Source organism: Erinaceus europaeus, chromosome 20, assembly GCF_950295315.1.
Source record: "Erinaceus europaeus chromosome 20, mEriEur2.1, whole genome shotgun sequence".
Taxonomy (NCBI): Eukaryota; Metazoa; Chordata; class Mammalia; order Eulipotyphla; family Erinaceidae; genus Erinaceus; species Erinaceus europaeus.
The window spans coordinates 19,259,265-19,272,476 of record NC_080181.1 but is presented as its reverse complement, the minus strand read 5'-3'; the positions used below and the strand labels follow the sequence as shown (position 1 = coordinate 19,272,476).

The 13,212-nt window shown below is 52.1% G+C and overlaps 1 protein-coding gene across 1 annotated transcript; it reads left to right on the top strand.

Moving 5' to 3' along the window:
- Positions 1-241: 241 nt before the first annotated feature.
- On the top strand, positions 242-11,204 carry HTR3A (5-hydroxytryptamine receptor 3A). The gene is made up of 9 exons (XM_007535352.3): positions 242-385; positions 2,307-2,473; positions 5,291-5,335; positions 5,633-5,742; positions 6,451-6,620; positions 6,954-7,114; positions 9,148-9,358; positions 9,476-9,697; positions 10,134-11,204. Exons 1-9 carry the CDS (start codon positions 325-327, stop codon positions 10,430-10,432), a joined length of 1,446 nt encoding a protein of 481 aa, XP_007535414.1. The 5' UTR covers positions 242-324; the 3' UTR covers positions 10,433-11,204.
- Positions 11,205-13,212: the final 2,008 nt, after the last annotated feature.

Below are 13,212 nucleotides of genomic sequence, written 5' to 3'. Positions count from 1 at the left end.
GGCTCTTCCCTTGTTCGGATCCCCACTTGGCTAGGCCACCTGGCTGAAGGGGTGACCTGAGTTTGGGGACATGAAATATGAAATCGTCTGAGGCTCTGCTCTCCAGGGCTTCCTCCACCCCACCTCCTCTGGGGCTCCCTCCCCTCCGCCCTGAAACCTGATCCTGCAGAGAGTTGATTGCAGGCACACTTGGCGGCTTCCCAAGCCGAGGCTTCTTTCTCAGCCTGGGAGGGTGCGAGAGGGTGCGAGAGGGAGCAGGCAGAGGCAGTGGTCAGACGTGCACGAAGGGGCTCCCGCTAAACAGCTCGGCCCCTTCTCACCACCATGCTGCTGTGGGTCCCGCTGCTGGCGCTACTGCTGCCAAAGCCCCTGGCTCAGGGAGGAGGTAAGGGGGTCCCCGGGGTTTCTGGGGTCCCAGGGCGCTCCAGAGCTCCGGAGTGGGTGTGGCTGCTGGAACGCAGGCCTGTGAGCTTGGGAGCCTCTAGTCCTGGTGGAACTGGGAACCTGGGGGCGGGGGCAAGGGTGGATTTAAGCTGGGCTTGGGAAATGGGGGGACAGGTGCTAGAGAGGGGCTCAACCATAAGCAATGCCCTGGCCCTAAATTCATCACAGGACCACCTGAAGCTCATTCTCCCCGACCCCCACCCCAAGCTTGTGGGGAGACTGCCTGGCCCAGAGAGGCAGAGTGATCCCCTCAAAGCCACATAGCCCAGCTGGTGGCAGCAGGGGAGAGGGCAGACCAGAAGCCGCCCTCTGTTCTCAAGGCCTCTGCTCTTGTCAGGGCTCTCTGTGGTCTGGCCTTTCTGCTATTTCTTTTCTTTTCAGTGAGGTAGGGTCTTGTGCTCTACATTTCACTGCTTCTAGGGTATGTTTTTGTCCAGATAGACAGAGATGCAAAGAGAGAGAGGGAGAGAGACACCACAGCACTAGAGTTGGTCTCTGGGCTGCAGTATTTCCTAACTGGTGCCTGGACTTGAACTTGGGCCTCATGCGTGCCAAGGCAGGCACCTGGCTGGGGGTCACCTCACACTCTAGTCATGGGAATGTTTGTCCTTGGGTAGTTTGGGGGCATTTTTTGAGCTGGACACCCTTTCTAATAACTTTCACTCTGAGGCAAGGGACAGACGGGAAGGGAGGAAGTGTGGGGGAAGATGCTGACTATTCTTTCAAATCTTTTCAAAAATGAATTTCACATTGATTTACAGTGTAAGAACTTAGAGTAGAGTCTCACTGTACACATGTGTATCAGCAACTCAGCACACCCACCGCCAAAGTCACCATGTCATCATCATACCATAGAGCCCCCCCCACTACCCCCCACTTCCTCTTCACACACACCCATAACCACCATAGTTTTCAGAATCTTAAGAATCAGTTTGAATATTACTATTTTTTCTGGAAGCCCATTTTTCTTTGTGTGTGTAAGGCTTGTTTTTGTTTGTTTGTGGGTTTTTTGGTTTTGTTTTGTCTTTGTTGTTTTTATAGAGGCAGAAAGAGAGAGAGGGAGAGAGAGAGAGAGGGACCACAGCCCCAAACCTTCCTTCAGTACAGTGGGGACCAGTCCTGAACCTGGTCTATACACATGGCAGAGCTATTTCACTGGACCTGACTAAATGATTTTCTTTCTTTCTTTTTTAAAATTATATTTATTTTTGTTGCCATCAGGGTTACTGTTGGGGCTCAGTGCCTCCATGAAGAATCTACTGCTCCTGGTGGCCATTTTTCCTTCTCCTTCTTTCTTTCTTCTTTTCTCCTTTCTTTTATTTGATAGGACAGAGAGAAATTGACAGGGGGAGGAGGAGATATGGAGAGAGAAAGAGAGACACCTGCAGTATAGCTTTACCACCTGTGAAGCCCCTCCCCCCCCCACACACACACACAGGTGAACTAAAGTTTTGAACCAGAATCCTTTGGCCTGATAACGTGTGTTCTCAGCCGAGTGAACCACCACCTGGCCCCCTGGCTGAACGATTTTGAAGTCTTGTTGTTGTTTGTTTGCTTGTTTTAAAACTAGAAACAGCGAGAGAGTGCAAGAGGCCAGGACACCAAAGCTTCCTCCAGTGCAAGTGGGGGCCTGGCTCGAGCCTAGGCTGTGCACATGGTGAAGCCATGCACTATGCAAGCGAGCTGTTTCACCAGCCCGAATCTGTTTGTTTTAGTCATCTGTCCTCACTGAGGGAGTGAAAGCACGCAGTCTCTGCCCTTCACCCCGTGCCCATTCCACTTGGCATAGTTGCTCCTGTCCCTCCATTTGCCCACAAAGAGTCAGGTCACCTAAAGCTGACTCTGCCCTCTGTTCCTCCCAGCCCGGCGGAGAGAGGCCGTGCAGGCCCGCAACACCCCCCAGCCCTCACTGCAAAGGCTGGCAGCCCACCTCCTGGCCCACTATGAGAAGGGGGTACGGCCTGTGCGGGACTGGAGGAAGCCCACCACTGTGTCCATTGACGTCATAGTCTATGCCATCCTCAATGTGGTGAGTACACATTGAAGGAGAGGTCTTGGGACCCCAGCCCCCCACCCCCGTCCGGGCGGCACATGGGTCACTGTAGAACCCTCATCAGCTATGGGCTGGCACACACACAGGGCTGCCAGTGGCACAGCTGCCCAACCCCCAGAACTGAGCTCACCTATATGGCAGTCACTGTGCACCCCGACATCCTGAAGGCCCTCTACTTCCAGGGGTAATCTCTCTCTGTTAGATGCCTAGGGATCCAGTCTGCCCTGGCCATCTCTAAACTGCTCCTTGACATGGCATGGTTAAGAAATCAGTTCTTCCATGATTCCTGTAGGGAGGGAGCAGCAGCCAGCAGAAGGGGTTCAGAGAGTCACAGGGATGCAAAAGGGAAGTGTTGGGGTGGGGCAGACTGTCCCCCAGAGTTGTCTGCTCACCTCCATGCAAGATGAAATCTCAGTGGTTTAGAATATTTTTTTTTCTTTGCCTCCAGGGTTATTGCTGGGGCTTGGTGCCTGCGCTACAAATCCACTGCTCCTGGAGGCCATTTTTTTTTTTTTTCCATTTTCTATTGGATAGGACGGAGAGAAATTGAGAGAGGAGAAGAAGATAGAGAGGGGGAGAGAAAGATAGACACCTGAAGACCTGCTTCACCGCCTGTGAAGTGAACCCCCACCCCACTGCAAGTGGGGAGCTGGGGGCTCAAACTGGGATCCTTGCTCTTTGTACTATGTGCGCTTAACCCAGTGTGCTACCACCTGACTCCAGTTTAGAATATCTTAAGGACACATCAGAAACTGTTTACTGTGGAAGTTTCCATAAGGGAAATTAAAAGCTGGGAAGGGAGAGAGAGTGATGAATTGTTATGAGGTGTTGAACTTCTTGTCTTCATGCTAGCAGAGATGAATCATAGATAGATTATAGATAAAAAGGTAGATGATAGATAGACTGATAGCTAGATGACGAGCAGACTAACAGTACATAGATAATAGACAAATGATAGATTGACAGATACTACAGAGAGTATACACAGATGATACGTACATATGCATGCACTATTATATGTGTCTTCTATGATTCTACATATATACACATATATGTAAATATATGTAACAAGTCTGCAACATGCATAACATAATAGCAGTTCATAGAGAATATATAAATCAGGGGACTGGGCAGTAACGCAGAGGGTAAAGTGCACATGGTACAAAGCACAAGGACCATTGTAAGGATCCCTTTCAAGCTTCCAGCTCCCCACCCACGGGGGGGGGGGGGTCGTTTCACAGGCAGTGAAGCAGGTCTGCAGGTGTCTATCTTTCTCTCCCCCTCTCTGTCTTCCCGTCCTCTCTCAATTTCTCTCTGTCCTATCCAACAACAATGGCAGCAATAACAACAATAATAATAACAACAAGGATAAGCAACAAGGGCAACAAAAGGGAAAAAATGACCTCCAGGAGCAGTGGATTTGTAGTGTAGGCACCCAGCCCCAGTAATAATCCTAGAGGCAAAAAAAAGGAATATATAAATCATATATGTATAATATTACATGTACCATCTATCATTTCTATAGAAATAGTAAGCTATTTATATATGTGTACATATTTATATTTAATATCTCTGTACATATTTATATTTGCATGCTGGAAGTTAAAAAATAAAAGTCACTGGGGGCCAGGGGTGGCTCACTCAGTTAAGCACAGACACATAGTACTAAGGGCAAGGACCTGCTCAAGGATCCATGTTCAAGCCCCCACTCCCCATCTGCAGGTGGGACACTTCACAAGCAGTGAAGCAGGTCTACAAGTGTCTATTTTTTTCTCTCTCCCTCTCTATCTCCCCCTCTCCTCTCAGTTTCTCTCTGTCCTATCAAACAAAATGGGGGGGAAAGGTAGAAATGGTTACTGGGGGGGGGTTGGGTAGTAGCGCAGCAGGTTAAGTGCACATGGCATGAAGCACAAGGACCGGCATAAGGATCCCGGTTCAAGCCCCCAGCTCCCCACCTGCAGGGGGGTCGTTTCATGGGCAGTGAAGCAGGTCTGCAGCTATCTGTCTTTCTCTCCCTCTTCTCTGTCTCCCCTCCCCTCTCAATTTCTCTCTGTCCTATCCAACAACAACAGCAATGACAACAATAATAATAATGACAACAACAAGGCCAACAAAATGGGAAAAATGGCCTCCAGGAGCAGTGGATTTATGGTGCAGGCACTGAGCCCCAGCAATAACCCTGGAGGGGAAAAAAAAAATGAAATGGTCACTGGGAGCTGTGGATCTGTAGTGCCAGCACCAAGCCCCAGCAACTAGAGGCCAAAAAAAAAAGTCACTTTATTTCCTTCTAGATGAGTTTTAGTAAAGGGCCATGTTTTTTTCTGGCAGGAAGACCCAACTGGTCCCCCCACCACCCTTTTTTTTTTTAATTTTTAAAATTTTTTTTTTATTTAAGAAAGGATTAATTAACAAAACCATAGGGTAGGAGGGGTACAACTCCACACAATTCCCACCGCCCAATCTCCATATCCCACCCCCTCCCCAGTAGCTTTCCCATTCTCTATCCCTCTGGGAGCATGGACCCAGGGTCATTGAGGGTTGCAGAAGGTAGAAGGTCTGGCTTCTGTAATTGCTTCCCCGCTGAACATGGGCGTTGACTGGTCGGTCCATACTCCCAGTCTGCCTCTCTCTTTCCCTAGTAGGGTGGGTCTCTGGGGAAGCTGAGCTCCAGGACACATTGCCCCACCACCCTTTCTCATGCCCCTCCAGCACAGGGTGGCAGGGTCTTTGGGGGCTGGGTGTGCGGTGTTCCTCTTCCTCAAGCCCCTGTGCCCAGAATCTTCTCCTCCACAGGACGAGAAGAACCAGGTTCTGACCACCTACATCTGGTACCGGCAGGTGAGCAGATGCTGGTCCCTAGCTGCCAGGAGGGGGGGTAGTGGAATGAACCTTCCAAACAGGCTAAGGAGACCCCCACTCTGAGCCCTTCATCTTGGGACTAGGGGAGGGAGAAAGCATATGGGGGGTGCATTAGCCATGGCCCTTCTCTGAGGAGGCTATAGATGTCTGGGTGTGGTCACAGGGCCTGGGGTGTCCCCCACACCTGGGAAGACACCAGCCTGGGCACTGAGAGGGTGGCTGGTGGCCTGTCTGAGATGGGGAGGGGGCATGACCAACCCATCCCTACACCCCCAGTTCTGGACAGATGAGTTCCTCCAGTGGAACCCTGAGGACTTTGACAACATTACCAGGCTGTCCATCCCCACGGAGAGCATCTGGGTCCCTGACATTCTCATCAATGAGTTGTAAGTGTGGACACCAGAGGCCGGGAGGCTGGGCAGCAGGTGGTTCAGCAGGTGGTTCCAAGGTCACAGCCTTGGAAAGGTGTCCCACCCGGATTTGTGGGACTGTCTGAAGCTTTGCCCTGGACCCCAATTCCCCTTTGTGTTTTTTTCCCCCCCTCTCCTTTTTATCTTTGGGAAAAAAAGAAGCCACTGAATGTGACCACTCAGGGTTAGAGGAATGGCTGGCTGGGTTTTTTTGTTTAGTTTTTTTTGACTAGTACTACTTTGCTTCCCTCCAACCCCCACTGGGGATTGAACCTGAGAAGTCTATTATTGCCTCAGACATAAAAGTCAGTTCCATAAGCCACTGTGCTCTCTCCCCCCCCCCCTTTTATTAATGTGAACTAGGAAATGAGCCCGGGTCCTTAAGCATGGTAGCATGTATGTTCCACCAAGTCTCTACCTGATCCCCATTTTTGTTTCTCAAGAGGAGGCAGAGAGACAGAGAGGGAGTGAAAGAGACCAAAGCATCCAAGTTTTCCCCAGGCTGAACCTGAGCCATCCACATGGCAAAGCAGGACACTATTGAAGTGAGCTATTTCAACAGCATCCCCCCAACTCTTAATTTTAGAGAGAGAGGGAGAGAGGCAGAGAGAGGAGAGATATCACAGCCTGGATAAAGCATACCTGGAGCCCCTCCCCCCAGAACTGACCCTTCTTCCTGGCCAGTGTGGATGTAGGCAAGTCCCCTGAGATCCCCTACGTGTACGTGCGGCACCACGGCGAGGTCCAGAACTACAAGCCGCTCCAGGTGGTGACGGCCTGCAGCCTCGACATCTACAACTTCCCCTTTGACGTGCAGAACTGTACACTTACCTTCACCAGCTGGCTGCACACCAGTGAGTGGCCTGCGCTTCCGGGAGGTTTGGAAGGGATGCCAAGGACAAGCCCAGCAAGTCTGTCTTTTCTTTTCTTCCCCCCCCATTTTTTTTTTTTTTTTACCAGTACACTTTGATGGATGGGCTGTCATCCTCTGCACTGTGCCTTATGTTTCCCTGTAAGAGTCCACTTCCCTCTCCTGCCCCACACACCAGGACAGTGTGTCCTCTGGTCTCAGTTTACAGCCCAGAAGACTGAGGCTGGAGTGGGGTCATGAGGTTATCACCCACCTCTTGCCCCATCACCCTGGGGCACTAGACTGGTGCCAGCTGGTTTGGCTTCTTCTCCCTCAGTCCAGGACATCAACATCTCACTGTGGCGCCCCCCTGAAAAAGTGGAGTCTGACAAAAGCATCTTCATGAACCAGGGTGAGTGGGAGCTTCTGGGGGTGCTACCCCAGTTCCAGGAGTTCAGCATCGAGAGCAGCAGCTGCTATGCAGAAATGAAGTTCCATGTGAGTGAAATGAGGGGCGGACCTGGAGTGGAATGCTGAAAAAGTCATACCCCTGCGGCCTGTTTTAAAATTGCCACTAGGGTTATCACTAGGTCTTGTTGCCTGCATGATGAATCCACCACTTCCAGTGGCTGGCTCTCTCCCTCTCCTTCTCCCACTTCCATTCTCACTCCCTCTCCCCTCCCTCTCTCCTTCCTTCTTTCTTTTTTGATAGAGACAGAAAGAAATTAAGAAGGAGGTGGAGAGGGCAGGGGTAGATAGCATAATGGTTATGCAAAGAGACTCTCATGCCTGAGGCTCCAAAGTCCCAGGCTCCAAGGTCCCAAAGTCCCCTGCACCACCATAAGCCAGAGCTGAGCAGTGCTCTGGTAAAAAAAAAAAAAAAAAAAAAAGGAAAAAAAAAAAAAGAGGTGGAGAGGGGGGCGGTGGTGGCTCACATAGTATGAAGCATAAGGAACCTGGTTCGAGCCCCTTGCTCCTCACCTATAGGGGGGTCACTTCACAAATGATGAAGCAGGTCTGCAGGTGTCTGTCTTTCTCTACCCTTCTCTATCTTCCCCTCCCCTCCCGTCTCAATGTCTCTCTGTCCTATCCAATAAAAATGGGGTGAAAATGGCCACCAGGAGCAGTGGGTTCATAGTGCAGGCACTGAGCCCCAGCAAAAACCCGGGAGGCAAAAGAAAATAAAGGAGGAGGGGGAGATGGAAGGATAAAGAGAGAGAGATACTTGCAGACTTGATTCACCACTCATGAAGCTTCCCCCCTGCAGGTGGGGACAGGGGCTTAAAGCCTGGTCCTGTGCATGGCAATAAGTCTGCTCTACAGGGTGTGTTAGTGCCTGGCTCCAGGGAGTCTAACATGCTGCCAGTGAGTGAAGCCAGAGACTCAGGAATAAGTGATCCACAGCCTCCACTGTCTTTTTTTTTTTTTTTTTTTTTTTTTTTTTGTGCCTCCAGGGTTATCACTGGGGCTTGGTGCCTGCACTACAAATCCACTGTTCCTGGAGGCTATTTTTTCCCTTTTGTTGCTCTTGTTGTTTATCATTGTTGTTCTTGTTGTTGCTGTTGCTGTCATTGTTGTTAGATAGGACAGAGAGAAATCAAGAGAGGAAGGGAAGATGGGGAGAGAACAGACACCTGCAGACCACCGTGCAGGTGGAGAGCCAGGGGCTTGAACTGGGATTCTTATGGTGGTCCTTGTGCTTCTTGCTGTGTGCTCAACCCGATGCACTACCACTCACCCACCCACCCCTTTTTATTAACTCTCTCTATATATTTCTTGCCACCTAGGTTATCACTGGGGCTCAGTGCCTGCATGATTCCACTGCTCCTGGTAACCTTTTGTTCTTTCTTTCTTTCCTCCTCTTTCTCCTCCTCTTCTTCCTCCTCCTCCTTCCATTCAAAAGGTGAAAGGTAAGGACAGATAGTGAGTGAGAGGGAGAGACAGAGAGAGAATGGGGTAGACCATAGCTCCACCAGTCCACCACTCATGAAACTTTCCATGTGGTGGCTAGGGGGCTAGAGCTTGATAACGAGTATGTGTTCTAGCTAGTGAATCGCCTGCCAAACAAATGCGTGTGTGTGTGTGTGTGTGTGTGTGTGTGTGTGTGTGTGTGTGTGAGAGAGAGAGAGAGAGAGAGAGAGAGCAAAGTACCGATCCACCCATGTGGTACCAGAGATGAAAACCAGGGTCTCAAGCCTGTTGAGGCATGTGCTTTACCTGCTGAGCTATCTCCCAGCCTCAACACCCAGGGAGACTTGAAGAGACATAGCAGAAAACCTGTGTACCCTCGTCCCTCAGTTCCAGAGCCACTCACATCCCAGGGAATGTAAGTGAGCCAGATGGAGACAGTCCGATGCATAGTCCCTTTCTGAAGCTGCTGAGCGCCAGCCCAGAGCAGAGGCAGACTGCATCCCTGTCCTTCTCCGCGCAGTCCAGGCTGCCAGCTTCACCAAGCCGGGTCCAGGTGGGTTAGTGATTCCAGTGCAGGGCAGGCCCTCCGGCTTCCCCTTGAGTGCCTCTCCTGGTCCCAGGTGGTCATCCGTCGGCGGCCTCTGTTCTACGCGGTCAGCCTGTTGCTGCCCAGCATCTTCCTCATGGTCATGGACATCGTGGGCTTCTACCTGCCCCCGGACAGTGGCGAGAGGGTCTCCTTCAAAATCACCCTGCTCCTGGGCTACTCGGTCTTCCTGATTATAGTGTCTGACACACTTCCCGCCACTGCCATTGGCACACCCCTCATTGGTAAGCCTCCCCCTTCCTTCTTGGGGAAGAGCCCAGTATGACCCAGGAGACCGGCCCTCTCCCAGTTTTGATGTGTCCGCCCCCACCCCCGCTGTCCCGCCACGCCCTGGGGCACAGGTGTCTACTTTGTGGTGTGCATGGCGCTGCTGGTCATCAGCCTAGCCGAGACCATCCTTATCGTGCGCCTGGTGCACAAGCAGGACCTGCAGAAGCCCGTGCCCGCCTGGCTGCGATACCTGGTCCTCGACAGGATCGCTCTGCTGCTATGTCTAGGGGAGCAGCCCACTGTCCGCAATCCCCCGGCCACCCCACAGGTCCCCAAGATAGAAGACTGCCGAGGTGAGCAGGACAGGGGAGTGCCACATGCAAGGTTCCTTTATGGCCAAGGGGGGGCATGCCAAATCAGAAGGGGCGGGGCATTTCCCCCAAGGCAGGGCACATCAGGGGTGTGTCAGGTCAGAGTGGGTGTGGCGTGTTAGAAGGGGCGGGGTGTTCCGAAGTGGGTGTGGCATGTCAAGGGCGGGGCATGTCAGGAGGGGCGGGGGAGCGTCTGAGTGGGTGTGGCATGTCCAGAGTGGGGCGTGCCAGGGGTCGGGGCCTTGGGGTGGGTGCCGGCCTGGAACCCAGAGCTTCAGGCGGGCCCTGGCGCTCTAGTTACTCAGTAAGCTCATCACAGCAATCCCTGCAGACCATAAAACGTAGGGGACACGTTCACACAACCCCAGGCCTGCCTCCCTCAGTGCGCCTCTCCCACACACAAACACACTCCTTGCAGACTTGGGGAATCACTGCTGCCCGTTGGTGGCGCCCCAGAACTTGGAGAAGACCCCGAGGGCCCGCGGCAGCCCGGTGCCCCCGCCGCGGGAGGCTTCGCTGGCGGTGCGGGGGCTGCTGCAGGAGCTGGCCGCCATCCGCCACTTCCTTGAGAAGCGCGAGGAGAGCCGCGAGGTGGCACGGGACTGGCTGCGGGTGGGCTCGGTGCTCGACCGCCTGCTCTTCCGCATCTACCTGCTGGCAGTGCTGGCCTACAGCGTCACCCTGGTCACGCTCTGGTCCATCTGGCAGTATTCCTGAAGCGACAACCTGCAGGGGACATGGGAGGCAATCTGCTGTGGGTGGTGGCAGAGAATGCCAGGGAAACACTTTCACCCCCCATCCCCGCCCAGCTTCCAAAAGCCAGTTTCCAAAACCAGTCCAGTTCAGTACAAAAGCCAGGCCTTAACACCCCCACCCCGACCCTCAAAAAACAAAACAAAACAAAACAAAACTCGCAGTATTCAGTATCTTTGCATTTTCTTGGTCTTCCCTCGCCTGCCCACTATGGCTTTAAAAACCCCCACCATCTTAGGTGGGTGGATCCCTCCCCTGCCCCCTCCCACATACTTAACCTCCCCCTGACTCTACTCTAACCTGCTTCTGCCTCAGTTTCCCCACAGGCACCTCCCTACAGGAAGTACTTTGGAATTCAGTTTCTCCCCCTTCACCTTGTCTTTAGACTGAAGGCAGCCAGCTATCTTTCCTGGATGTGGGTCTCTCCAGCATTCCACCTTCTTCTGTGGCCACTGGCCTCCCCTTGCACTACCTCTACCCCCGCCCCATTCTCCTGTCCCTTAGATGGTGGGGGTAGAGGCAGGGCTGGGTGGGGTAATAAAAAACCAGGGCTCCTTCAGCTCCCTTACTGTCAGCTATCAGCAGCTGAGCTGGCAGAAGAATTTTCATGTTACCGGCTGTGGCTCAGTGGATAGTGCTCTTGTCTTATATGTGTGAAGCCTTGGGATTGGTTCTCAGTGCTATGTACCAGAGAAGTACTCAACTATCACTCTCAGTAATAAATCATAAACAAAAACATTATTACATTATTGGTGACAGCTGGCAAAGTGGCTGAGAGGTAGAAGTCAGGATTTGCAAGCCCACGACCGCAGGCTCCATCCCGGACCCCGCATACACCAAAGCAGAAGTCTGGTGTTTCTCTCTCTCTCTTTCTGGTCTCTCACACATGAAATAAAGAAAACAATTTTTGGGGTCAGGTGGTAGCACAGCGGGTTAAGCGCACATGGCATGAAGTGCAAGGACAGGTGTAAGGATCCTGATTCAAGCACCCGGCTCCCCACCTGCAGGGGGGTCGCTTCACAAGTGGTGAAGCAGGTCTGCAGGTGTCTATCTTTCTCTTCCCCTCTGTCTCCCCTCCTCTCTTGATTTCTCTCTGTCCTATCCAACAACAATGACATCAATAACAACAATAACCACAACAACGATAAAACAACAAAGGCAACAAAAGGGAAAAAAATAGCCTCTAGGAGGAGTGGATTCGTAGTGCAGGCACTGAGCCCCAGCAAAAACCCAGGAGGCAAAAATAAATAAAGTTACTGGTGCGAGGGGACAGGGATTTAGCTCAGAGGTAGAGCTCACACCTTGCATGTCAAAGGTGTTGGGTTCAATCTCTGGAAACTCATCCCTACCCCCCATCTCCAAAAACAGCTACCCAACTGGGTAGTGGTGTACCTAGTTGTGCACAATCGTTAAATCATTAAGTCGTTACAATGTGTAAGGATCCAAGTTCAAGCCCCTGGTCCTCACCTGCAGGGTGTTTCCCTCTTCCCTTTCAATTTCAAAGTCCAATAAAAGAATACAAAAGGAAGAGGAGGAGGAGGGGGAAGAATGTGAGAAGGAGGAGGAAGAGAAGGGGAAGAAGCAGCTTCCAGTAGAAATGAGTTTGGGGGGACTCTCCATAGCTTCAGTTGCCAGGTGCTTCCTGGCCCCAAGGAACGGGAAAGGCAACAGATGGGAGAAAGACGTGGCAGCCACAGGCGGATGTGAGGTGTACGGGTCAGGAGTGGGAATGCTGAGCAGTGGGTGGTGGGGAGGATGGGGCTCAGTTCATCTGGGCTGCTGTCTCTCAGTGAGGCTGGGAGCTAGGAGTAAGTTCACCTGGTCAGAGCTTCCAGGAATGGAGACATCAGCACCTTGGCCAGTGCCTGCTGGCTTGGAGTTTGCAGGACTGAGAAAGGCCAGCCTGGCTTTCACCATCTTTGGAAATCTCCACAGCTAGCAGGAGGCAGGAAGGAGGGTCAAGGGCTGGGGATCTAGCAGGCTTCTCAAATCCTGATTCCCTGCCTCAGGTAGCAGGTCTCCGCCCCAGCCCTGGAGCAGACTTCCTGCACCAAATCCCCCAGAGGCTAACTAACCCTGCTCTCCCCTCCTTGACCTGGTTTCAGGCAGCCTGTCTCCTGGGGGCTCGTCACTGGCAGGCTCCAGGGCAAGGACCCACAGCGAATACTCCAGGGGTCCCACATGGAACTCTGACCAGATACCTCCCCTGGACCCTGCTGCTCACACACCCTGGATGGAGACTGGGCAGGGGCTGGAACCTGGAGCCCTGGTGCCTCCTGTGTGAGGGAGCTGAGGGGTTGAAAAGGGGGCCTGCCTGGTTGAGCATGGTTCCCCTCAGCCAGGTTCCCCAGTGTGCAGTGAGACCCCATTAAATGCTGGTTAGCCACGGGCTCTTGTGCCAGCCAGAATCACTTTGGTCTGCTATCCCCACCCAGACATGTACTTTTAAAATGTTAAATATATTGTATTTGTTTTACTTTAATGATATAGAGAAAAAGACAGATTGAGAGAGGAGAGAAAGAGACACTAGAACACTGCTCAGCTCTGACCTATGGTGGTGCTGGGGTTTGAACCTGGGACTTTGGAGTCTCAGCAGGAAAGTCTTTTTACATAACCATTTTGCTGTGTGTGTCCCCCACTACTCCCCGACATTTGTGATTTTAGTATTCACATCCATCCACCTTTCTCTCTTTCTTCTTCCTTTCTTTCTCTCCCTCTTCTTTCTTTCTTTCTTCCCTTCTTTC